We start from the raw sequence: 27,388 nt of genomic DNA, 5'->3' as shown, positions 1-27,388 counted from the left end.
CCTAGGCCTTTAAATGGAGAAAATTTATCTTACTACTACACTGTGATTTCCAGGATGGCATTTTATTTTGGCAGTGTCATGTTTCTTAGGATCTAGTCTAGCAGAATCACATGGAAGGAGTGTTAAAATAAAGATTTCTGAGTATTGCCCAGATCTACCCACAAAGCCAGACTGGGAGTGAGATCCTTGCTTCTTGAGAATATTCTTATGTTCAAAGAAACGTAAGCATTCCTAGTTTGATGACCCACCATTCAGTTCTGACAGTAGAGCAGTGATGAGGGAAGCCTAGCTCAGCACACTTCTCTCAGCAAAGCCTTGGCCTCTCAGGCCATAACCTCATGGGAGAGCATTTGGCTAGAACTGGAATCCCTGGGTTTGTCCGTTCCAGCCCTCTTCTGAGTGTGCTTCTGAGTTCGTCATGCATTATCCTTTTGTCCAGGACGTTAGCTTCCCATCTGGCTTTTCCAGCCTGTTGGAGTGCTAGTCAAACTTCCCACAGTCACTGTAGGGAGAAAAGACTAAACTAGGAAGAGGAGCCTTGGCAGCTGATGTCCCTCTCTCTCTATAAATCTACGTTAATACTCAGGTGGTGGCTGCAAGGCACGGATAGATACCTTGTCATCAGCTCAGAGCAATGCGACACTTAGGGAAATCAGGCTTGGAGTTGTAACATGGCAACTGCCATCAAGGCTGTTCATAGGTTGTCTTGGATACTCAACCAGTTGTTTACATAGTCTGCTCATGGATCAGTGGACTGGTCATTTGATGCTAAGACAAGGAAGGAATTTTATTCCAAAGTAGAGTCACTGGCCTTCCAGTTTGAGAGTGGCTCTGCCCAGTGTTCTGAAACCCAGCCTTAGGACCTGGTTCATCCCAAGTCTCCGGGATACCCCAGCTTTCCTCTGCAGTAATTCAATTTGAATGAGCACACACTTGGAGTATATGAACCGTACAACTGGTTTTAAGCAGGGATAAGGCTGAGATCATCCTCCCTCCATCCTGAATGGCACGATCATTTTTTATTTCATTCTACTCGGCCCAGGAAGCAATTAAAGCTCCCACAGTATGAAGCATTTTCATCAAGTGAGGCATTAAAAATACCAGCCTGTCAGAGTGGGAAGTGGAGCTGGGCTTTACAGCAACCATTCCTCAGCTGCACTAGGGCATGACGCGGCGAATAGCATTCATTTCATGCAGGGGAAAAATAAGGCCAGCTTTGGCTTTAATCTGTATTATGAGGGGCCCAGTCTCTGCTGGGACGGAATGAGTGGATGCACCCCATTTAGCTTAAAGTAACAGATCTATAGCGAGTTGTTAATTTGTAGATAAATGCGGGTTTTCCACTGTTGATGTTTCTTGATCCACACAAAGTGGCTATATTAATACCGAAACATTATTAATCAATAGTTGGCTCTTTAAAAATACATCAGTCAGACTACCCAATTACCTTTAAGTATACATCAAAGGGCAACTGAGCAATCTGACACACACTCACAGTCCATTAGGAGCCACTGGACATATTAATTAAAAATTTTTAGTTACAATGAACTCTTACACTGTGGCTGGAAAAAAAAAATGCCTTTGGTAACAAACAGTTGTGGTGAATTGAAAACTGAGAACTTGAAAATACATTTGGGAACCCAGAAAGGTCTTATGGATTTCAGAGATAGGGAGACTCAGGGTGGCTTCATTTTACTTAAGTCCAGCATGAAAGGTTTTCATTGAGACTGTGAGATGAAGGATGCAGAGGACTTCTCTCTCAATTATTGAAGGGAAGGGTGGGGTTCTCAGATACGATATTTAGCACTAACTAAAGGAAGTTGTTTTCACTGTGTGCTGGTAAAACCTCACTTTAGATTAAAAACCAAAAACTGAAACACTGTGAGGTATGTAACACAATTTTTGCTGTGTCCTGCTGCATGGGGCCATTGTTGAACTTGATCATTCAGGTGACAAGTACTCACCTTGAGCTCTCCCACGCTTCCTGGTCTCTGCCTGTCCATGCCATTGGTACCTGGAAGACCCTTTGTGTGGAGGGCACGTGGCCCTTTTTATCATCCAGAAGCATCAAGACACTTTCTTTTACCACTGAAATCTTTGCTGACAGCCCAAGCTTTGTCTATCTCTAGTCTGTGAAGATCACTGTTCTGGTACCCTGCTGCTGTAGAAGGTCCAGAACTTAACATTGCTCTTCATGCTCTCCCCTGTGTTCATAGGCTTGTACATCCCCAGGAGACAGACTCTAAGCCCTTCAGATGTAATTAGAACACTACATTCATTATACAACATGCCCCCAAGACCAGGATGTTCCAAGTAGGAACATCCCACCATGATACTGACTCCATAGTCTCCTACATTTGAACTGGGTAGCTTTGTCAGCAAGTGGCAGACTTACCCCTTCTATAGGAGGCAGCCTGAGGAGAACCTGAGACTCAGATTGAAACACCACGCACCTACATCACTCATGTTGGAAGATAGTTTCTTCCCACTACCTCAGTGTCTATCCCCAGGCCATCATCTTCACACAAGCTATCCACCGAGAACGGTGCAAGGTGGAACTGATTGTCATTCAACACAAACGAAATTTTTAGGGGGGCATTAGTCACTGTGCGAAACGTGCTCACTTCAAATGGAAGCAGTCAATTATAGACCAGAGGTTTTATGGCTACATTATTACCATCATACTATTAGGTTTTCGGCAGTAGAATTCTGTTTGATCGATCCGTGCCAGGACATTGATGGATAGCTTTGTTCTTCAAATGTCAAAGATGTGGGGCTTCTGTACTTTATGTGTTCACTGACACACTAATCTTGGGTAGATACCTTTCCCCAGGCCACTGTCAGCTCGTGCAGAGGTCTGCCCTCTCACAGGACTGTGGAGAACTTCTAACCACATTTGAAGTTTCCTTTCTCACCTTTCTCAAATTCAAAAGTACTAATGAATTATTGGCACTCCAGACAAGTGTTCACTGCACAGAGAAGACTCTTATTTAAGTAAGGAATGGGAGAAAGACCTCCCCCTCCCTTTCCTCCCTTTCTTTCCATTCTAATTCACAGATGCCATGTTGAAAATGAATGACCAATTTCAGAATATAGCTTGTATGTCTGGAACTTTCTTTTGTTGTTTGACTTGTCTTTTAAATGATTTTATGTGTGTGTTTATTTGTTTACGTGTGTGTGTGTGTGTGTGTGTGTGTGTGTGTGTGTGTGTGTGTGTGTAATGCCACAGTACACAGGAGGAAATCAGAAGACAATGGAGTAGGAATAGGTTCTCTCTCTTGCCTTGTGAGAACTGGGGATCAAGCTGAGTGGCAAGTGCCTTTACCTGTGTCCCGCTGGCCCTTGGTGTATCTTTCCCAAAGCCACACTTGATCTTCAGTTTTCCTCAAATTTCTGTCTCTGACCTTTGTCAACCTCAACCATACTTTGGTCCCTAGGCATCTCCAAATGTGGTCCTGTTTACAACACTGGACAGAACTTAACCTTGTGAAATCCTTCCAGGGGTATGGGAGACTCGAAAGGTGGATTTTATTTTATTAAAATTAATAACTTTTAAATCTAACATTGATAGTCTTCTATCCCACACAACAAATCAGCTAAAAACTTGGAGAAATGATAATTTCCTATCAAAAAGCCAGCTTGGCTTCTGTTTTCTTTCCATCTAAGAACTTCCTAGAAGCCACAGCCTGGCTTACAGAAATGCCAGCTTCCTTCCCAAGTCACACAGCCCCCCACCTTGAGCTTCATGTCCATACCTCAGGAGTCATGGGTCGCACCCCAACACCTCCCCAGTGCTCTTGGGTAGGCTCATTATCTGCTGCCACTGAGGAGCAAGAGACTTCAGATCTTTGCTGACAGCTCTAGACAGACAGACAGACAGACACACACACCCACACACACACACACACACACACACACACACACCGGCAGACTCTCAGGAGATGGTCAGCATTCATTTCCTACGGCAAAGGACAGAAAGCTGATTAGTGCCCATGTTGGACAATGAATACAAAGTCAGAGAGATGAGGCTCCTATGATTCTTTCTGTGCCTGAAAACAAGAACTCTTTTTTTTACCCCTCAGACTGAGCCTGCTTCATTAGGACAGGGACAGGGACCCAGGACATCCTGAGGGTAAACAGCCACTGCAGCTTTTCAGCCCTCAATGGCTTCCACACAGAAGGGCGGTGTGACTGGCCATGCTGAGGCTGGCAGTTTTTGCTTCTCTCATGCAGGAGTGCCCTTGCCAAAGGGTGACCCTGTACCTCTGGCAAGTCCTGGGGTGCTGGGTGCAGCATTAGCAGTTGACCTGATCCAGGGCACTTCCATTGAATGTCACTCTGGTCTCTCCAGGCATAAAACTGATGGAATCACCCTGACCTCAGCGCTCACATTCAGCTTCAGCCTTGCCCGGAGTTAAATGGAACCATTCATGTGGACATTTCTCTCAAAAGCTAGCTGCTATGTTACCTTTCTCTATTAGAAAAGACTCACTTTGAAGCTTGGAGGAATTTTCAGTAGAAAATATGCGTTTGGGCCTCAATTGTAGTTGTTTTTAACTGGAGAAACATCCAACTGGAAATAGTAGCTTTGGATGGATGTTGGCATAGTTCTCATTGAACCCTCGATTTTTAATTTACACGGCATCCATGTAATCAGGAATATAAAAGTTGGCATTCTGTGTGAGAAGCTAAGGAAAGCTACATTCAGAAACAGCAGAGAGGACTGTGTTACTCATCTGCCTCAACAGACTCACAGCATCCCATGGCCAGGAGCCAGGTGAGAGAGAACCTCCCTCCCTAGAAGAAGTGGCTTGGTGCCCAGCACCATGAGGATAGAACTGTATTTACTCTGCAAATCCCTTGGGAGACAGAGCTGATGCCCAAAGTTACCAAGATGTAGTGGAAGTCATGAGTGAGGAATTTTCATGTGAAAATTTCAGGGTTTAACAGTCTTTAAGCTAACTGGTGTAGTCCATCCAATGGGGATCTAACAGGGATCAGAGGGTACAGGTGTGCATGTATTTGAAATTAAAAACTTCGGGGAAAAAAATGAGTGGGAAGACTTCCCAACAGCCTATCCAAATGAAACCAAATGCTCACTGGGTCATTCAGATGCATGGGTACACACAGTCCTGACTATCGGGCTGTCTGCTGCTTCTGCAGCTCAAAGGAGGGAGTGGACTCCTGAAGGCAGATGAGGGGGGGTGTCTTGCCAACCTGCTTCACCTTAGGCTACCTTGAAAGTATGCACACTGGAGTCATCCAGTCTACTTTTCCTGAGACATAGACAAAGACCCTGTTGTCAGTTTGATCTTCCCGGGACGATGGCTGAAGTAAGATTCATCAGGAGACACCTTCTAATGACCACAGTTCTGAAAATGTCTCCAGAACCAACTGGAAATGGAAAGCCAAGACTTGACATGGAGAAAAGTAATGGGGTAGGTGGGAAGCCAGAAGAAAGGTTTATGTCCTGGAAGGTCATCCAGCTCCAAATGTGACTTTCAAGAGACCTGGGGCTGTGTAAAAAATACATGTTCTTGAAGGGTAACCAGGCTTGGTAAGTCCTGGAAAGAATGATTGGAACACTAAAATCTGTTTATACAAAAGAGAAATTTTAATATCCACTGCAAATAGGAGACAACCATAAAATTCTTAACCAAACATATCTTATTAATCTGGCTGGACAGGAAACCCCTTGCCTGTAATGAAACATCATTTTAAAATATCACCTTTGGGGCTAGGGAGATGGCACACAAGTATGAGGACCAGAGTTGGAGGCCCAGAACTTACATAAAAGCTGGGGTGGGGGGACGGCTGGCCACCCACCTGTAACTGCAGTTTGAGGGAGGTGGAGACGGAATCCTTGGAGCAAACTTACTGAGTAATCAATGAGCTCCAGGCTAGGTGAGAGACCCTGTCTCCAGGTGTGAGGTGGAGAGTGATGGAGAAAACACTTTGATGTCAACTGCAGGCCTTCACAGCACCTGCATATACATACATGTAAGCCTACACACATGCGAACACACAGGAAGGCTCAGTCACGCACACACACCATGCACATTAGAAAAAGATAGACACAACATGCAGAATGCATGGATCTGACGACCATTCCTTCTCCACCCGCATCTTCTGGACCACAGCCACTCCGCTCCAGACTCCTTCCCCACTAGTGGTTCCCTTCCACCCTGACCATAGCTACTGGCTGCTGTCTCTTGTGAACACAAAGCCCTCTAAATGCAAAGCGCTGCTGTTATTATTCATGCAGCTTCTGTTTATCTTCCCAAAAGAAACAATTGAGCTGTAGCAAATGAGTGATGGTTCCAGGGCTGTGGCTAAGGGAAAAGCCACTGCAGGTGGAGTGACTTAATGGGGTATTAATTGGAACGCAGGTGAAGGCAAATAGGTAGCACAGCAGGTATGTAAATAGGCTCGTGGGAGGAAAGGCATTGAATTTTATGCTCTTTAACTAAAAATAAAGACTTGATATTTAGCTTATCTTTGCTGAAATCCATACTGTGAGGACCCTGACAACCACCGACATCATCAATGATTCATTATCTCAGCATCATCTCAACTACTTAACAGGATCTTCAGTCTCTTCCCTTGTACTGGGCTTTAAAATACAGACTTTGTCTTCTTTCTTCGTCTATCAGAGGCCGGGATAATTTTGAGAGTTTTGGCACAAGCAGTCTTTGGTCCGCAGCCCTTCTTCCTATCACATCCAGGTCCTCCAGTGTCAGAACCACAACATTGTGACTAGATAGAGCTCACAAAATAGACATTCCAACAAGTAGCTCATTCTAGGTAGCCACCTTAGAAATACTTACCCCAGGATCTTCTGGTAGAACACCACTGAGAAAGTCTCCTCAGGTAACTGTTTTAGAAGTGATTTGTCAGTTAACCACATGAACAAAAAAAGACCTTAACATAGATCCATCTTTTTTTTCCTACCCCTAAGCATTGTCCAACATTACCACCTACTTTTTTCCACACTCACTGCTAAACATTTGGCTTTTAAGCCTCATCCCTGGGGCTGGAGAGGTAGCTTAGCAGTTAAGAGCACTATTCTTTCAGAGGACCCAGGTTCAATTCCCAGCACCTACATGGAACTCACAGCCCCTCTATAACCTCTATTTCAGGGGATCTGATGCCCTCTTATGGCATCTGTGGGCACTGCATGCAGGTGGTACACAAACTCCCGTGCAGACAAAACATTCATATGCTTATAATAATTTTAAAAACCATCCCTGGCTGGGCGGCAGTGACATACACCTTTAATCCCAACACTCCAGAGGCAGAGGCAGGCGGATCTCGGTGAGTTTGAGGCCAGCCTGGTCTACAGAGTGAGATCCAGGACAGGCACCAAAACTACACAGAGAAACCCTGTCTTGAAAACAACAACAACAAAACATCTCTGATACCGAGACCTAGGATTACTCAGAGATTTTTGAAGAGCAAATCTCAGACTACTAGGAAGAGAGCTCCTGACATCTCCAGAGTGCTGGTAGCCTTCTTGAGGTAACATTTCAGCTTCCCATCATGCCCCACATTTAGACATATCTTTAATGTATTTTTAATTAAAAATTACATTGTTTACTATCTCCCTTTTCTCCCTTTAATCCTTCCCATGTAACTCAACTTGCCTGCTCTTGAAATCAAGGCCTCTTTTTCTTAATTGTTATGTAAATATATTTTTATGTAAATATATATGTTTTTATATATATACACAACCTGCTCAGTTCACTTAGTATTACTTACTGGTATATGATTTCAGGGGTGACCCCTTGATACTGAATAACTAATTAAAGGTTCATCTCTAAGGAAGACTATTTTTCCTGCTCTCAGCATTCCTTAGTTCCCTGTAGTTCTTTGTCCATGGGTGCTGCCCCATGATATTTCTCCCATCCATGTAAGCATGTGTATTGATGCTGTACTTCAGATCTTGTTTATGTAGCCGTATTATTGAGGTATGATGAGTATTGCTTCCCTGTCATTTCTAGGAGACATAGTCTTAGAGCATATTTCCTGGTACTTTGGCTCTTACAACTTTCCTGCCTTGGCTTCCAGATATTTCCCGAGTCTTAGGTGCAGGAGTTTTGTTGTAAATATATCAGTTGGGGCTGGTCACCACATGATTACTTGTTCTCTGCATTTTGATTGATTGTGATTTTCTGTAATCTTCTTCCTCTGTTGCAAAGAGAAGTTTCTCTGATGGGTGATGAGAGAAACATTCATCCGTGGGTATCAGGATAAATATCCAGATGCAGTTAGGAATTATGCTGGTTAATAAGTGGCAGGAGTAGGTGCTTCTCTAAGGCCCATGACCCTAGGGTAATTGGCCAGATTTTCAGGAATGGGCATGATTTCCCTTCTGTTAAATGGACCTTAATTCCAATTAGAGAGCTGTTGGTTACTGCCAAGATATGAATGCCACTATGGTACCCTTAGGGTTATCACACCATTCTGGTTATTGTTGTGGCTCATGGGCGTCACAGCCATGTATTAAATAGACACGTTATCTTGCAGACAGCTTTTTATTTAACACAGGAAAATGAAGCCGTTCTCGCGTCTTACAGTTGGGCCTCCCTCTGACAGAACAGTGGTGGGAAGTAAGGGACGGCTTGGGGTCTTCTCAGTTAGCTGGTCCATGTTTGCTGTCTTCCCGGAGGAGAAGCAGCACCTGTTTTGAAGATGTATTTAGTCTTTTACTATTAAAATCCCTAGATATAAGCAGAACTTGCATAGGCTAAATATTAGTGGAGTTACATTTTATACTCCATAAAATGAATTAGGTTTATTTTATCATGCAGATCCTTCCGATAGTTGAAGTACTCATTAATTTTACTGCTAATGAGATGTTAGCAATTAAATACCTTTAATTAATGAAAATCAGACAAAAGCAAGGGCTGTTCACTGTGCCTTCATAAAAACGGGGGAAGCATTTGCAGGCCTCGCTGTATATGATGTTTGTGGAAAGACCATAGATCTGAGCTACTGTTCTGGTCCAGAGGAGTCATTAAGATATTTTGCTTTGGGAAAATGAGAAAAGCAGGCACATTTGGATGGCATAAGAGCATCTGAGGTTGGGGAAGAAAGGCCTGCAACTGAAAACCAGCCCTACATGTAATAGCAAATTTCATGGTTGAAGATGCAGCAGGATTGAATGCAATTAATAGTTCTGTAGCCGTGGCTGAGTTCTGGGGTAGGCCCTGAGCACATAATTAGATTATTAAAAATGGCCTGTCTTAGGTCCACCATTTCTAAATTGAAATCCAATTATGCTTTTATGATTTTGCTGAAAAATGTTTAGCTGTTTTGCTTGAGTCCGCCTAGAAGATCATTTCCTCTCTACTTCAACATTTGCACATGTCACAATACATCTCCAAACAAATCTGACCTCAATTATCTTGGAATCAATCTTACATTAAATAAAATATATTTTAATGAGTGTTTTTATGTCTAGTATTATAATCATGCCTCCAAACTTGAGGAATTAAAGGGTGATGATAGGAGTCTTTGCAGAAAAAAAAATCTTTTTTAATAGGAGGCATGCATATTTTAAGAGAAGACTAAACATGCCATCTTAGCACTTGGAGAGGCATCATGCCCAGATACGTGCCAGAGTGTGCTACAAGACAAACTTGGTGCCATTGGCAGTCGTTGGCAATGGGGCTGTAATAAAGCAGTTGTTTGTGGAGAGATGGCTCCAAAGTCTCATGCACTCCTGCAGTGTGGATTTAAATGCTAAGTTAAATATTTATGAACCCAGGATTTTTATAATTGATCATTCTGTGATTTATACACTGTAATTATAATTAGGTTGAAAGAGATTTTAAAAAGCCAGTTCCCTGGTAGCCAGGGCCATTAAATAGTGCTAAGCTGCCAAAACAAAAATTAGGTGGGAACCCAGCCACCGCGTGCTAAGCGCTGTCCCCATGTCTGATACAGGGAGCTTCCACACCTTCCCAGGCACATCACCCACCATGCCGATGCCTGCCTCAGCCGAGATCATCCGTCAGGTGTTTGTCTTAAACCTGGTTGGACACAAACAGATAGAAACTCTGAGGAGCTGGTGTATAACAAAAGGAAAAGGTGGGGGAGGTTGGGAAGGTTAATTAAAAATGTAATGATCCCATTTGCTGAGGCAGCACTCTTAATCACCATGGCAGCAAAGCCTGTGACTGGCACACCACGTCGAAGAGACATCTCATTTTTTAGTGTGTACAAAGAGCTGGGGAGGGAGTGGCGTGAAGGCAGGCGACTGTATGTACATAAAGGAATGGCAGTCTAATGGATTAGACTACCTTGACCTGTGGTCAACATTGGGAACTGTTTTCACCAGGTAGAAGAATTATTTCCAAATTCATAAGTATTCAAAATGTTTCCCCTGTTCTCAGCCCCAAAGGAAGCTTAGATATGGCTTTAGACTTGATTGATGTAGCTGTGTAGAATATAAAAGAAGTGGGGCCATCAGGAAATGCACATTGTTTAATACAATAGTTCTGAAACATGTGTAAATTAAAAAATGGGCTCCAAACAGCCAACACATGGGTTTTAAATGTAATTTTTTGTACCTCAGCTGGAAAAGGCCAAACTCGTGAAGGATCAGTTACAAGGGTCACAACCTGCGTGATCAGATTTTGCCACCTGACCTACTCAGATATCAGATGACTGTCAATGTGAGCTTCCAGAAAAGCTTGCCTACCCCTGGGAAGAGCTTGGCGCCTTTTGCTCATTATTCATTTGCAGGGCTAACACATTAGAGAAAGCCTATTGGAAGAAGAACAGTAGTTGTGTTAACATGGCAATTAATCAAGTCAGAAAGAAAGAAGGAACGAGTTGTGAGTTCCGTTCTGCAGCCCCACAAAGAAGGGGAGACCGATAGCCGGATATTGGCAAGCCTTTGCAGACAGTACTCTCTTGCCATGTCTTGCAAACTCTTTGCCTAATCCACCATAGTGCACACAGCCCGTGCACATTTTAATATACCTCCTGCTCGATTCCATCGCACAGTCTGCAGAAATGGATCGCCACTGGTTTGCATTGCTGCTTCATCCTGAACAGCACCAATGGTGTTTACCAATAATGGTGGCATTTTTCTCAGTGTGTTGTGGAGAGGCTCCAGGTCACAGTGGTGGCCTTTTTGATTTGGGACAGTGTAAGGATTGTTATTTGGGGCAAAGGCAGTTCCTTGCTTCAGAGGGTTTTGAATTTGGGTACTTCTCTCAGCTCATTGTATTTCCTTGGCATAACACATCTCCCTGAGTGGGACAGACCTCTAAGTTTGCCTGCAGGTCAGGGTTGACTTTGGGATCCATGCACTTTCTGGATCAACAGAGAGACCAGTGCCTTTGAGAGCATAGAACCTCTGCCTGTGGTTTCATTCTGTTCTTGGCTATCATCCTAAATATTTAAAGTTATAATTTGAAAAAGCAAATTATATTGTATGTGAAACCAAAGGATATTGAGAATTGAAGGGACTCCATTTATCATTTCTTACATATGGGGGAAGGAGGGTTCACAGGGGTAAAACTGACTTATGCACTGATGCACAGATGATTGGACCACATAGAAAACCCAAATCTAGCCAGGCATGGTAGCTCATGCCTATAATCTAGGTGCTTGAGTAGTTGGGTCGGGAGGACTAGTTTGAATTCAAGGACAAACTGTGCTACAGACCTATTAAAAAAGCAAATGGTAGGTAGGTAGACAGACAGACAGACAGACAGATGGATATTCTAACTCCCAAACCATCACTCAGTGACAGCACCTGACTCTGTTTTGGGCTCTGGTTTTCCAGTTTTGATGAATGTCATTTATCTCATGCCCAAGAAATCAAAAGAAAACTCCCAGTGAGATACAGTCCCACTGTAAGGCTTCCAGTGTGGATAGAGAGAGCAGCCTGTAACCTGCAAAGTAATGGCGTGGTTGTGTTGAGCTTTGAAATAAAAAGCTGGTTAAATGGCATCCTCCATAATATAGTGTGGGGGCCCAAGCTGGAGAGGTACACATTAGCCGAACACAACCTACTGGCATATGCCCTAACCTCTGATTTAAAAAAAAGGATTTCCAGTAAACAGCCTTCATTCTGAGAACATTCCCATTCAGCCAGCACTCCCAGACACTCCATCAAGTTAAAGAATGAATAGCAGCAGATGGTGGGAGAGGATAGAGAGAGAGGGGAGGAAAGCCGGATCATAATGCTGAGTTTAAAAACGGGCCGTGTCCAGGGTGGTCCTGACAGTCACACTAAAGCTGTCTGAGGCTGTCCTATGCCAGCAACAGGGAGAAGAGCCCAGAGGGTAAAATGGGAGCGTTCTGCTCCTCCACGTGGGCCTGATAGGATGAAGAGCCCGTGCCTGCGTTAGTCAGTAATCTCCTGTCTCCTCTGACTGCCAGTCATTGAAGGGGCATGTTGTTGTCTATTTCTAGTAGGAGCTCATTTCATAATATAGAGATCCAGCGTTCTCCCAGACTGAAGCGAAGCACGCTCCTACATGTTGTGTGATTTCTGGAGCATTTATTGTAAACTTCATTGCAGCAAGGCATGCAGCACCAGGGTTCAAGAGAGAGCTGGAAGTGGGGTTTGCGGGGGACTCGGAGGAGAAGGGGCTGAGAGCTGTTACGTGCTGTACGTAGCTGCCTAAGAAAGACCTATTTTTAAAGAGTGGCATAACGGAAATTTATCTTTTCTGAATATTTTATTATAAACATTTGCAAACCTACAGAAAAGTGGAAGCATTTTAATAGTTAACACACACACCCCAACATTTAGAGGCCACCCTCAACATTTGAAAGTGGTTATTTTGGGGAGAACATCCATCAACCCCTTTTAAGTTTTTAAAACGAAACCATCAGTACCCATCCTTTAAATACTTCAGTGTTGTGGGAATTCGCTCACCTTGGGGTATCTGGCCTGATAGAGGCATGGTTTTCTTCTGGGTATGCGACTGCTTAAAACTGAGGAGGGGGCACATGCTCGCTCTCTCTTAGGGTGGTTGCAGACCACATGACTGGTTCCATTCACCCCTGGGCAGAACGGAGGACAACGATGGCTGTTTACTTTGTTCTGTATCTGTGAGTGTATATCTCCCCATTTTATATCTTAATAAATCCTTGATACCCTTTAACAGACTCTCAGATTTGCTTAACAAGTGGCGTCCAATGTGATCAGACCCCAGATTCCCCTACTGGGGCACATTGCTCCTACATTAACCCCCACCAGCAATCAGCTGCTCCATATAGCCAGTCTCTACTCTCAGTGTTCACCTTTGGCCTAGTTCCTTTTTAGGGTGGGGTGGGGATGGAATATTTAAATAGTCACAAATCTTGTCTGCGCCATATGCTCAGGTTTTAACTTAAACTATATACCCAGCCGCATGTCAGGGTACACAATGTTGCCATGAATCTTGAACGTTCTCTCTAGCTCCTTCCAGCCAATCTCTGTGCCCATCTCTAGGAGTAATTATTCTCTATCTCTTGTGTTTGCCTAGAGAATTACATGGAATGTAAGTTTTCTCTACCTCCAGCAGGCCAGTGTAACCTGTGGCCAAGGGCCATGTGTAGCAGAGGGGAGGTATGGCTGCAGCCCAACACAAAACTGTTAACTTTCTCAAAACATGATTGTGATTTGTTTCTTATCAATACTCAATTGTGTGGTTCTCAAGTATGAATTCTGTAGATGACAAACATCTTCTTGTCACAGTGTCAAAAGGCTGAGTGTGCCCAAGCCTAAGGCTTTCATCTTGTCCTTCCAGCATAGTGTTTCTGTGATTCATCAATGCCGTTGTGTTCATAGTTGACTCATTCTCATTTCTTATTTCTCAGTGGTATTTCACTGTCTGTCTTTCAAACTGGTTCCCTGTCAATGATACATGGACTGTCAGCAGTTTGGGGTTATCATCAGTACATTTTTGGTTATAGTTTGAGAACTTCATACATGGGTACTAACATCACTCCTCACACCCCCAAGTCTTCCCTTGTCTCCCTCCCAAACCCATCACCTATTTTTGAACTATTGTTGCTACATACATATATGTGCTTTAAACACACACATCACTGGGTCCTTTAGCATTGCTTAAATGTATCCAGGGTTGACCACTTAGGATTAGACAATGTGTACAGGAGCTAGTTCCTGGAGAAAACTGATTCCCCCTCTCTCCATAGCCATTGGCCACATGCAGCACTTACTTTTGGAGTGGGCCTTGTGACATTGTCATTATGCAGGTCTTGTTTGGGCAACCATATTGTTTAGAGTTCATGGGTGCATCTTTCCTGTCAGGGGTGCACCGTCAATCTAGCAGCAATTGTCTGTTATGAATATTTACTATGTAACGATGTGTTACATTTGTTTATGTTGTAAAATATTACTGTAACTGTGTAAAGGTGTGTTACATTTGTTTCTGGTGTCTTGGTTAATGGTGCAAAGATGTGTTACATTTGTTTATACTGTGGAATATTTAACTATATAAAGATGTGTTACATTTGTTTATGCTGAATTAGCTTAATTGTATAAAAATGTGTTGCCGTTTTACCCTGCCTGCCTAAGTCACCTGATTGGTCTAATAAAAAGCTAAACAGCCAATAGCTAGGCAGGGAAAGGATAAACAGGGCTGGCAGGCACAGAGAGTAAGTAGGAGGAGAAATCTAGGCTACAAGTTACAAGAGAGAGCAGAAGAATGAAGAAAATGAGTCCAATTAGACAGCTTTTGGTTGCCCTAAAGATAAAGTGTCACTACTACACCATTGGTGGCATCTTACCTGGCTAGTCATTTGCTGTGGTTCATAGGACCTTCTGATACTAGGAAGGTTAGTCCTGGAGGGGCTGCCAGGTTCATTCCACCTCGATTCCTCCAAGTCTTGTGGGGTGTCTTCAGCAATGCAAGTCTTGTTTGTGGTCATGGGTTCTTCTTGTAGATATTTGTGCATGACTGATACGATGATGATCATTGAGTAGACTGTGTATGTGGTATTCATAAGACACCACCTAAGTTTTGCCCAGTATGCCTGGACTTCTAGAAGCTCCACATTCATTCTGCATTTGCAGTTGCTGGACTTTAGTTTTAACCATTGCAGTTGCTGAGTAAAACATCTCATTTTAGTTTTATTTTGATTTTTTTTATAACTAATGTTGAATTCTTAACGTGTTTATTGGCCATTTACACATTTATTTCTCTGACATATATGTTAAAATATCTGGTCTGTTTTTAAGGAGGATACTTTCTCTTTACTGTTAAGTTTTAAGCATTCTTCATATATTTTGGATGGTGGTACTTTGTCTGATACATGTTTGTGACTATTTTCCTATAAGGCCTTCTGTAAGATTTTCTTTTCAGTGTCCTTATACCAACAGGAGTTTTTAATTTCTATGAACTCTAACTTAGAGAAATTTTTTCTTTGATTTATTTTTTTATATTATATGGTCCTATAATGTTTGTTGACTGCCCAGATTATTTTATGTTCTAATACAGTCATGATTGTAGCTTCTATATTTAAGTCAATAATCTATCCTATATTGATTTTATGCATGGTATGAAGTGGGGGTTGAGAATTTGTGATTTTTGTCTTTTCCTTCTTCTGGCACCTTTTTGTTGTTGTTGTTGTTTTGTTTTGTTTTGTTTTTCAAGACAGAATTTCTCTGTGTAGCTTTGGAGCATGTCTTGGAATTCACTCTGAAGATCAGGCTGGCCTTGAACTCACAGAGATCTGCCTGCCTCTGTCTCCCAAGTGCTGGGATCAAAGGCATGCAATACCACCACCCAGCTCGGCACCATTTATTGAAAAGACATTTTCCCCCATTGGGTTTCTTTAGTATCATTTGTTTTTGAAGCTCAAATAACGGTGGGTGCCTGAAGTGGACACCTTCCTAAGACCTGTCATCCGCTCCAGTCTGTGGATGCCTGTGCTACACCACATTGACTCGATGGCTGTTGAGCATCTTCATCCTTATTCAGGTTGCTTTTGGTACTCTGTATCACTTTCATTTATTTACACGTAAATTTAAAAATGTGAATGCCAATTCTAAAACATTAAGGTTTAGAGGTAACTGACATGTTAATTATATTGGGTCCTTGGTCCATGAACATGGTATATATTTCCATTTATAAGTCTTTTTATTTTTTTATCAGTAATGAATTTGACTTTTCAGTATCTAGATGCTACATATGTTTTTATTTTTTGTTATTTGCTACTATTGTAAATGGAATTGCAGTTTAAAATGCCCTAATGGTTTGCAGTTGTTATATAAAAGGGATAGGTGTGTTAATTAGATTGGTTTAATCATCCACAGTGTTGAGCACATATTAGGTGCATTAAATTGCACTTTATAAATATTAGTTTGTCAGCTAAAAATTAAACTTGTGGTGTGGAATGCTGACTGTGGACATGACATGGCTGTTGGATGCATCAGTGCAGCAGCTGTGGATATGACCTGCTCAAGACCAAGCCACTCAACATTTCAACATTGACTAGGGAGGGGCCCCTGTCCGAGGAGCTGTTGGTAATTAATGGTTCCCAAGGGAGGCAGAATTGCTCTCTTAGGGATGTGGCCCCTGGTAGGTTGCCCATGCCCCAGGGGGTAGCCACAGATCCATGTGCATATGAGGAGCACTAGACTTAGGAAACAAAAAATAAATTTGTGAACTCAAGAAGGTACAATTGATTTTTATATTTTATATATTTGAGAGCTAAATTTAATTGTTCTAATAGTTGTTTTATATATTCTTAGGGGTTTTTTGAAGGTGTGTGTGTGTGTGTGTGTGTGTGTGTGTGTGTGTGTGTATGTGTGTGTGTGTCTGTCTGTCTTCCTCTCTAGTATTTTTTATTTATTTCTATTGTCCTATTACAAAGGCTAAGACCCTCTACTGCAGCACTGACTCTGAATGGTGAGGATGTGCGTCCTTGGTTCCTGATCTTAGGCAGAGTTATTATTTTACGATGATAGGATTGTATCTGTGTGTCATAGCTGCCCTTTCTCAAACTGAGGAAATTATTTTCTATTCTTAGTTTCCTGGATATTTGTATTGAGTGAGTGTTGGAATTCACTGAACACATTTTTTTTTCTACTAAAATAATGTATTTTTTTCTTCTTGAATTCTGTTACTGTGGAATCACATTGAATTTTAAACATCAAACTTGTTTTGGATCCTTGGGGAAATGGTGTGTCGTCTTCTTAACATATTGCTAAACAACTCGCTCAAATTTGTGGGGGATTTTTACATCTGTTTTTGTAAGGAGTGGGAGTTTGTTGTTGGCTTGTTTTGCTTCTGCTGGGTCCCTGTGTTTGGATTTTGCTGGTCTCATCGAGGTGAGAAATGGAGTGGAAGTCTTTGTGTTTTTAAGGGTCAGAAATGTGTCGGAAGTCACATATGACCTGTGAGGTGGCAATAAATTGGTTTTGCCCCTCCAAATGTGCCAGGTTATACACTTTAGAATTTTTCACAGGCTTTGAAATAACAGTAAGGAGATGGTGTAACGCAAGGCTTAATGTATGGAAGAAAATAGAATCAGCAGAAAGTGAGGCAAAGTCATAGCTACTGCTAAACTGAGTTAGCTGTGGACAATTGGTTCAGACATAACACACTTTACTGTTTCTACTTTGTACAAAGCTTTTCCTTTAGAATATTGCTTTTCTTTTCTTTATAACGTTAAGAAGGAAAAAAGAACTGGGCAGAGGTGATGGCCCAGTCTGCAAAGCATCTGCTGCATAAGGGTGAGGAACTGAGTTCAGGTCCCCAGCACACACATGAAGTCAGACATGGCAGAGTATGACATTGTGATCCCAGCGATGGGGCTAGAGGAGTCAGACAGGTCTCTCTGGAGCTCTCTGGCCAGCCAGGCTGGCTGGGTGTGTATGTGCTCCAGGTTCCGTGAGAGCCTGTCTCAAACAGACAACGGGTGCTAGAGCTGACCTGCTTCCGATACTGACCTCGCTTCCACATGTGCATGCAGACATTTGTACACACATGCAAACACGTGCTGTACAGAGAGAGAGAGAGAGGGAGGGAGGGAAAGAGGGAAGAGAGAGAGAGAGAGAGAGAGAGAGAGAGAGAGAGAGAGAGAGAGAGAGAGAGAGAGAAGTAAATAGCTTATGTAATTCTAAAAAAAAACGTTCAACAGGCAACAGTGTCCTGGGGACAGAGAAGTACATACCAGCCAAGTGTTTCTTAAGCTTGTACGTTGCAGTATGGATTACTTCCAGAGAAAAAGAAATTTTGTGGGTGTCATAGGTTGACTTACTATTTTTATTGTAATATCATCTTAGATGCTAAAGAAAAAGAGCCTTTGCTTGTTTTCACGCCATTATAAAAAACGACACAAGTTAAATAGTAAAAGGTTAAACTTTGAAATCAACGGAATGCAAATGAATAACAGTTTAATGTAACATTGTTTTGCTGGAACTTAGTGGATTCTTATCATCGTAATGAACCGGTGCCAGATGTGAGCCCAGGTTCATTTTAGTTCAGCAAGCCTGTGATGCCTGGTGCATGGGGTGACATCTCCTCTGCCATTTTTCTCCTTTGAGGTTGTATGCATTGCTGCATCATGTGTCACTAGCGACATCCCTTATGTGGAAGCCTCTTCTGTCTCAGATGGCTTTGTTCTATGCAGACTTTAGAAAAAACCTTTCATTAGACATTGGTACCATGTGGACATGAAGGTGCCACTATCATCTAGCCTTAAGGGACTATCCCAGATGATATGAAATAAAAGTTTATTAATCTATTTTCAGTTATAAAGCATTCACCATTTATAAACTTAGAGGACTGTAGACATGCAAAAACACAAATTATCCTTGGATCTAGCAGCCCTGCATTCAACATCTCAAGGGCTCTGTTGGTAAAGTGTATGTAGCATGAATCTTAAAAGTTCTTATTAATAAAATCAAACCTGAACCAGGTATTGGGGTGAACGCTGGAAGATCAGAGAAGCAGAATAAGCCACAGCTACCTCACCTCGCCAGATCCTCAGCTGGTCTTGTTTCCTCAGACTGGAAGCCTCTGAGTCCTCATCCAGAATGGCTCTCAGCTGAACTGTGCTGCTAGAAGCCTGAAAGCTTAACCAGCCAAATGCTTAACCAGGCCAAATGCTTCTAGTTTCTGGTCCTCATGCCTTATATATCTTTCTGCTTTCTGCCTCACTTCCTGGGATTAAAGGCTCGCTTTCTGGGATTAAAGGCATGAGTCACCATGCTTAGCTGTATCCTTGAACACATGGATTTCTGCCTAGCTCTGCCTCCCAAGTGCTGGGATTAAAGTCGTGTGCTACCACTGCCTGTCCTCTATGTTTAATATAGTGGCTATTCTGTCTCTGACCCCAGATAAATTTATTAGGGTACACAATATTTCGGGGAACACAATACCACCACAAGTGTGTAGCATGCATGAAGCCCTGGCACCCTACAAACTTCATGTGATACACACTTGTGATCCCAGAACTCCAGATGATAAGCAAGAATATTAGAGGTTCAAGGTTATCCTCAGCTGCAAGTGGAGCTCAAGGCCAGCCTGGGGTGCATACATCCTTGTACTTAGAAAAGAAATTGCAGACAGTGGTGGCTCACACCTTTAGTCCCCCCAGCACTTGGGAGGCAGAGGCAGGTGGATCTCTTGTTCCAGGACAACCAGTACCCTGTCTCAAAAAACCAGAGAGGGGTGGAGGGAGAAAGAGAGAGAAAGGGAGATCTTTAAATAGAATGTTGTAAGTATTGACCAGGTCCGGAGACTGAAGTCTGTGTCAGGGCTCATGGTGGCCATCCCTCCAAGAACCCTGGATTCTGAGTGTGGAACAGAGAAGCAGGCTTGGGAAGAGCAGTGTAGCTAGAGTTTTCCTGCCTGGCCCACAGTCAGGACAAATCTCTGTCACCCTCCAGTCCCACAGCCGCTCAGACCCAACCAAGTAAACACAGAGACTTATATTGCTTACAAACTGTATGGCTGTGGCAGGCTTCTTGCTGACTGTTCTTATAGCTTAAATTAATCCATTTCCATAAATCTATACCTTGCCATGTGGCTGGTGGCTTACCGGCGTCTTCACATGCTGCTGGTCATAGCGGCACCTGGCAGTGTCTCTCTACCTCAGCCTTCCGCTTCCCAGAATTCTCCTCTCTCCTTGTCCCACCTACTTCCTGCCTGGCCACTGGCCAATCAGTGTTTTATTTATTGACCAATCAGAGCAATTTGACATACAGACCATCCCACAGCAGAGGAGGGTGGCAAGAGCCTCAGGAGTGTCTGATGAAGTGGCAGGGCTCTCTGGAACTGCATCGCTCACTCTGAAAGGCTAGAGGTCTTCTTACCGCCCTCCACATTGAACCTGCAAGTCTCAGAGACCACAGACAGAAATGCAGACCTGAGGTGCAGTAGTTCACGGCTTGTGGTACCAGGCTATAAAGTGGGTTACCATTTGGAATTCTTTCTTAAAACCAGACACTTTTTTTTTCCATATAAAAACTCTTTGAGATTTTGGTTACTTTGTGTGCTTTTATGTTTGTGTTCTGCAAAAGCTATTTCTGAGGTTGTGGTAGGAATATCTATTATGCAATCTTACCTTCTAGTAATTAAAAAAAGGTTATTATATTTTGATTTATTTTGTGTGTGTTGGGGGTGGTGGTGAGAGAGTACTGTGGTGTGGAGGTCAGAGGCCAGCTTGTGTTAGCTGGCTCTCTCCTTGTACCACGTGTGTTCCAGAGGTCATACTCAGATTAGGCTGGACAGTAAACACCTTTACCTTCTGAACCATCTTGGCAGCCCCCTAGCAAAAAATGTAAGACTAAGTACAGGATCAGTAACTTCAGACAGGTTCTTGTATTGAAGACCTCTCAACTTGAAGAACATACTCAGCTTGAAGCTGGAATCTTGTTCCCACTGAGTAGCAACTGTGTCCATTTCCTACCCTCAGCCCAGCAGCCTTCTGGGAGTTGGACCATTTATCATCCTTACATGAGTGGAATCACATTTGTTTTTCCTTCAGATAATAACTCATTTCACTAGGACTAATGTCCTCAAGTTTCTTCTATATTGTAACAGGTTGCAAGGCTTCCTTTCTTTTTAAGGCAGAGTAATATTCCACATACCCATTGCCTTCCATTTCAGCCTCACCCAGCCCACTTGGACTCTGTTCTTTCTTGTCAGTTCTCTAACCTCTTGTAATTTACCAGGTGCCTTCCGTCACTTGAGAGAACATGCTAAGAAAGAAAGCGAGAATAGAGAGGGGCTTGAGTAGGGACTTGCTTGGGAATCTGTAGAGTGCTAGTTTGCTACACCCCTGCCTGCTCTTGAGGGTCACTGGTATAACTGCTTATCAGCTGCTATGGGCCACCTTATCAGTGGGTTCTGGAAGGTTCCTTCACTTTCTCTAGAGAAACTCCTTTACATGGGATGTGACAGTTACTTTTAAGTGTCAACTTGCCACAGCCTAGGAATTACCCAAGAAGAGTCTTAGTTGAGTAACTGTCTTTATCAGGTTGGTCTGTGGGTATGTTTCTGGGGACTGTCTAGTGTAGTGGGATGTTTCTCTGGTCCTGTCTGGCCTCGAGGTCCAGATCAAGCTTTCCCACCCACGGTCCCATAGCCACTTATAAAATAATTACTCAGAGGCTTATATTAATTACAAACTGTATGGCCTATGGCAGGCTTCTTGCTAACTGGCTCTTATAGCTTAACTCAACCTGTAAGTTGCCACATGGCCGTGGTGTTACCGGTCTGCTGGCACCTTACTGCTCCTTTGGCAGCAGCTGGTGTCTCTTCTGACTCCACCCTTCCTCTCTCTGTATCTCTACTTGGATTTCCTGCCTGGTTGTAAGCTTTCTTGTCATAGGCCAAAACAGCTTTATTATCCAGTGGGAGCCACACATATTCACAGCGTACAGAAAGACATCCCCCAGCAGTCTAGATTGTTAGTTGAAGTGGTTAATTGTAGGAAGAGCCAGCCCTCTAGGAGTGGCAGTGTTCTCCAGGTGGAGGAACAGGAGAAACTAACAGTGAAGAAAGCTATCAAGCACTCGGCATCCATTTCTCTCCGCTCTCGGCTGTGGGTGTGATGTGAGAGGCTGCTTCAGAGCCTGTCTTGGCTTCTCCTCAATGATAGGCTGTGCTCTGGAACAGTAAGCCAAATGCACCCTTTCCCTGCTTTGTCTTTTTGTCAAGGTGCTTGTCCCAACAAAGAAACGAGAGCGTGGGTCCTGAGCGCAGTTCCTCTTGTCTGTTTACTTGAAACTTCCCCATTGGCCCAGGCGGCATGTGCGCCTGGTGGGTGGGATCTGACTGCTGGAAACTCTCATCCAGACCACACAAGAGCAGCCCACAGTGGGCGGCACTGGTTTTCCAGGCTGCCTGGGCATAGAGATCCTGAGCAGAAGGTAGCATATGCTCTGTGATATTTCTAAAGCCTGTGGAGTACAAGCCCAGAGAAGTTCTATCCAAAATCCTAGCTGAATTTTTCTAATCAGGAACTTCAGTGTCCACAAAGCCGACATTTTGGATGTGGTGAGATAAATGGTAATTGAGGTTTATGAAATTTTATGTGCTTTATTCTGGTGTTCTTCCAGTGGCCTGTGAGCTGAAACTTAGATACAAACTCTCTGGAGTTGCTTCTTCCTGTTTAGAGAGGCTGGCATAATATTTTGTCTTCTGGGCTCAAATAACCATGTAATTACTCTGTAATCATATAGTAATTAGCATGTTCTATACTCATTTATTACATAATTATATTCCTGGAGGATTGCATGGCAATTATACTTGCATTCAGCATATCATTTTATATACTGTATCATGAACAAGTATATAATTTGTTGCTGTTTTCTTTGATCCTGATTTCAGTTTACCAAGCAAGAGCTGGAAACATTTCTCCAGTTGCCTTTTTTACTGGTAGCTGGGCAAGTGCCCACATTCCCCAGGCTTGGATCCATAGCTTCACAAAGACATCTAGGGACTACTGTAGGCTCTTAGGCTTTGCACCCTAACACTTCTCTTTGTATTGGGCCATTATGTTACCAGGTTTGAAACTCCTTGAATTCTAGAGGGTGTGCGTGGCCAGGTGAATGGCGAGACCTCGGTGCAGATGTACTCAAAGCACTGTTCTCTCTCCCCTCTCTCCGCATTGCAGTGGAGCACATTTCCAAAGGGAACAACTGCCTGGATGCAGCCAAGGCCTGCAACCTGGATGATACCTGCAAGAAGTACAGGTCTGCCTACATCACGCCGTGCACCACCAGCATGTCCAATGAGGTCTGCAACCGCCGCAAGTGCCACAAGGCCCTCAGGCAGTTCTTTGACAAGGTCCCGGCCAAGCACAGCTACGGAATGCTCTTCTGCTCCTGCAGGGACATTGCCTGCACTGAGCGGCGCCGACAGACGATCGTTCCTGTGTGCTCCTATGAAGAAAGAGACAAGCCCAACTGCCTGAATCTGCAGGACTCCTGCAAGACAAACTACATCTGCAGGTGAGTGTGCAGGCCGCTGCGATGGATGCGGTTCAGAGGAAGCCTTGGCCGCTGCCCTAGCTGACAGAGGCCAGGTTTCTGGGCTGCTCTCAGGGCGGGTCCTCTGAATGGAGTGGTGGGAGTCTGACCTCTGCAACAAGGCCTTCACAGCTGCTCTGCGCGCACCTGGGGGATGCTCTGAGGCAGAAGGGGGAAGTCCACTGCTTACATGGAGCCCTCTAGGGTGAGGGAGGCACCCGGGTGAGGTGAGGTTGTAGTATGTGCTCGCTCGGGTTCCCAGGGGCGGCCAAGCCTGGAAAGGAGTTCTTGATCTGCAGGTGCAGCACTCTGGAAGAGACCAGACAGTGGGAGTTGGCTGTGTCCAGCCTTTAGTGTGTGTGTGTGTGTGTGTGTGTGTGTGTGTGTGTGTGTGTGTATGTGTTGTAGAAAACATTTGTTTCCTTCTCGTTTTGACTATTTATTGGTTTATTTTTAACATTTGAAGGAGTACGTGAACACATTTTGTGGGGAGAAAAGGGTGTGGAGGTGGGGGGGAAGAGGGAGGGTTGGTGGGGGGCAGAGAGGGTTGGTGGGGCAGAGAGGGGGTGTGGAGGCCGGGGGTGGGGGCTGTACCAGTAGCTCCTTTTCACCCCAGCTCCCCAGCCCTGTTGACAATTTGATGTGCATCCTTCCAGAACTTAGAGCTAGAAACCAGTAGATACCAGCGAGGAGAGATTAGCTCTGCACAGAGGCTTGCCGTGTCTCTTTCAGAACAGACTGGATCCTGAGCTGTAGATTTCGGCAGGACATCACATCTATACCACCTTCACTTGGTCCTTGGGGTTGGGTAGAGGGGACATCAAGGCCTCTGTAAATCCCTTGTGCTTGGTGGACGTGCGGTGGGTAGGCAGATGAGTGACCGTGCCAGGTGCCTACTTGTTTTATGATCATAGATTTTGTTTCTGAAGACTAGAAGTCAAGAAAAAACACAGTGCCTGATGTGTTGGTTCTGATTAGCTCTTGGTCTTATTCTGGTGGGATGGGACTCCGTTCTTTCTTTAAATTAGCTCTAATAGTGACCAAAGGGAAGTGAGAGTCGTCATATGTATACCTATCTTATACTGAAGATCCGTCCTCCCTCCCTCCCTCCCTCCCTCCCTCCCTCCCTCCCTCCTTCATTCCCTTACTCCCTCCCTTCCTCTCTTCCTTCCTTTCTTTGTGTGTTTTCATACACATATTCATATCTGTGCATCTACATTGAGACTACAGGTCAGCCTCAGATGTTGTTTCTCAGGACCCTGTCCACTTTGTTTCTTAAAACAGAGTGTTTCACTTTACCTAGAGCTCACAGATTCGGTGGGGCTGGCTGGCCACGGAGGTCCTGGGATCTGTCTGTCTCTGCTCCCCTTCCTCTCCCGGTTTTGGAATTATAGGTGCACACTACTGGGCTTGCCTTTGTCTCATGGGTTCTGGGGACTTACACTCAAGTCCCCTTGCTCATAGGGCAAGCACACTGACTGAGCTTTCTCCCAAGCCCTTTTGTTAAAGATTTTCTGAGAGTGATGGCCATACACTTGTGTGCTGTTGTATTTTGGCTTTATTGAAAGACATAACCTGTTGTTCCTGGAGGGACTTGGATGAAGCATTACAAGGGCACGTTATGTGTGGAGAGGAGCTACTCCAGCTACTCCACTTCCCAGCCACTGGTCCCACAGGGTTGTCTTTCGAATGTCCTGAGGGCAGGGTAGGCCCCAACAAACTAGGGACCTGGAAAGCAGATATAGCTGAGGTCAGGATAAGGGGTGGTGATGGGAGCCAGGCCTCACATGGATGGACGGGAAGGCTCAGGAATCCTGAAGAATCCTTTTACCTTTGAGCAGAAGGGATTCCCTTTGTGAGAACAGGATTTGATTGCTAGTATCTTCTTTGGCTTAGGGCCAGACAGTTCATCCCTAAGATATCATCCTACCCACTACTGAGTCGAGGAAGGAGGCCTGGGCTCTGAGTTTTACTGGAGAAGGTAAAAAGCTAAACAGGGCAGAAATGGAGGAGTGGATCAACATCTTCCATTGAGTAGTGGCTGGCCAAGGAGGTGAATCCTTCCCTTTTAAAAGATTTATATTGCACAGAACATCCAGGGAAGGTCTGTGACACACTCATGTGAGCCAGAAGCCTACCATGAGTGTTGAATTTCACCTACACACACTGCCATGTTCTGCTAAAATTGTAATCCTTGGATTGCTGAAATTTGTTACATTGAACTGGGAGGAACCCTGGGAACTTGAAGACTTGGGGGCTGTTGGGGATGTGACAGGAGGAACACATAGATAATGATTGTTTAACTGCTCTCGGGGGCTCAGAGTTACCCTACACAAGAACAAGTTCAAGAAACTAAGAGAACCCCATGGCCAGGAGAGACTCAGCCTACAGGGCAGAAATGGAAATGGACAGGAGACTAAGACAGTCCTTGCCTAACCCGGAGTGTTCCAGCCCTGCCAAGGTCAGAGTGCCATGGACAGAAGCCACACCAATACAGAGTGGTGGAAGCCATGTGAGCGCAGTGACATCTGGGGGTGGTTGGTACTGGTACCAGTGTTGCTGCTGCTCTGGAGAGAACCCAGAGGCTATTTGAGAGTCAGAGCTAGGCTTATGGGGAGCCCCACCAAGGGAAATTTGTCTCAACGTGACCGATGGGTTTTATACCGTCTTGAGTCTCTCCCGGGAAGGTGATTTCTCTGGCGTTACCCCTTGTTAGGTTATCAAGCCCACAATTTCTTTCCAGAGCCTGGACTTAATACTCACAATTACCCACTCCATGTGCAATGTGGGTAAATGTAACTTGAGCTGCTAAGTTGGCTAGTGGTGTTTTCTTTCAGCAGATTTTGCTAATCTTCTCTTTAATTTTATACTTTTTATTTCATCTCTTCTCAGTCCAGCTTAAGGACCCTTCCATATACCTACCCAGGGCAGCAGCTGGTAAATGGCTGGAGCCTGGGGTTCTGTGGGCTTCCGGCTATAATCACCCACCCGTCTAAGCCCAGCCCTGGCTCTGCTTCGATGCCTGAAGGCCTTGTGTGAGCATCCCCAACAGGGAGGGGTGGCAGAAGACAACCAAGTGTTAAATGCCACCCCCTCTGCATCTTCAGACTCTGCAAAGGGCCCTTCCTGCCTTAACATCCTTGCCTATCAAAGAGCTGCTCAAGCTGATTAAAACCGCCCTGAAAGTAATGTTTTCCTACTGCAGCCTTCAGGTTTCCGTCCCGCGGGTCCCAGGGTGCCTCTGCATAAAACCGACTCTCTCTGCCTTGAGCCTTCAAACAGATACACAGCAACTCGAGGTTTGCCTCTGTCTTTGTTTTTCTTTCCCTCCTTTCTTCTTTAGTGAGGCTGACAGGCTCCTTTCCTCTGGGGTGGTTGGGGAAGGGGTGAGCTTGACTGCTCGGGCCTGCAAGCTTCTCTGGAGCAGAGATGGCTGTGATGGAATCTGAAAGCTCCACGCTCCTCCCCTGGAGCACAGCAGTTCCCCTGGAGCACCACAGCTCACAAGCCAGCTTCCTTCTGGTTGCTTCCCTTATTGCCTGGAAGGCTGACAGTACCTAGTGTGGCCTAAAGGAAGCATGTCCTTCATTCCTGATGCAAATTATGTTATATACATTATTAAAATTTATACTCTGCCTGCTCCTGCCCTTCCTCCCAAATTCCGACATTCAGAGTAAGTTCTGCACTTGGGTTCCGACTCAGGATACCAGAGATTTGCTTCGATTGCTCTTAGCTCTAATTAGTCACTCAGGTGCTTGGCTGCTCTCATTGCCAGGAGAATGTCCTCTTGAGCGAGCTGCTCCAGCTTGCTCTGAAGAATCACAGAGGTAATCCCTTCCTCAGTCTTCTTCCAGTGCCAACTAAAGAGGGAGCCTGAGGCTGCCAAGCAGGCCACCTGTCTTGTGGCTTTTGCTACTCTATGCTGTCCCC

General features: G+C 44.3%; 1 protein-coding gene across 6 annotated transcripts in view; it reads left to right on the top strand.

Annotated features, from left to right (window-relative positions):
- The window catches only part of Gfra1 (GDNF family receptor alpha 1), a 222,045-nt gene that overhangs the window by 135,320 nt on the left and 59,337 nt on the right, over positions 1-27,388 (top strand). For all 6 annotated transcript variants that reach the window (XM_076563392.1, XM_042266306.2, XM_042266315.2 and 3 more), the window contains one exon: positions 23,104-23,440. In XM_076563392.1, the coding sequence (XP_076419507.1) occupies positions 23,104-23,440 (337 nt within the window). The remainder of the gene's footprint in view (positions 1-23,103; positions 23,441-27,388) is intronic.

This window comes from Peromyscus maniculatus, chromosome 1 (assembly GCF_049852395.1).
Source record: "Peromyscus maniculatus bairdii isolate BWxNUB_F1_BW_parent chromosome 1, HU_Pman_BW_mat_3.1, whole genome shotgun sequence".
Lineage (NCBI taxonomy): Eukaryota > Metazoa > Chordata > Mammalia > Rodentia > Cricetidae > Peromyscus > Peromyscus maniculatus.
This window is presented reverse-complemented; position numbering and strand designations above follow the sequence as displayed.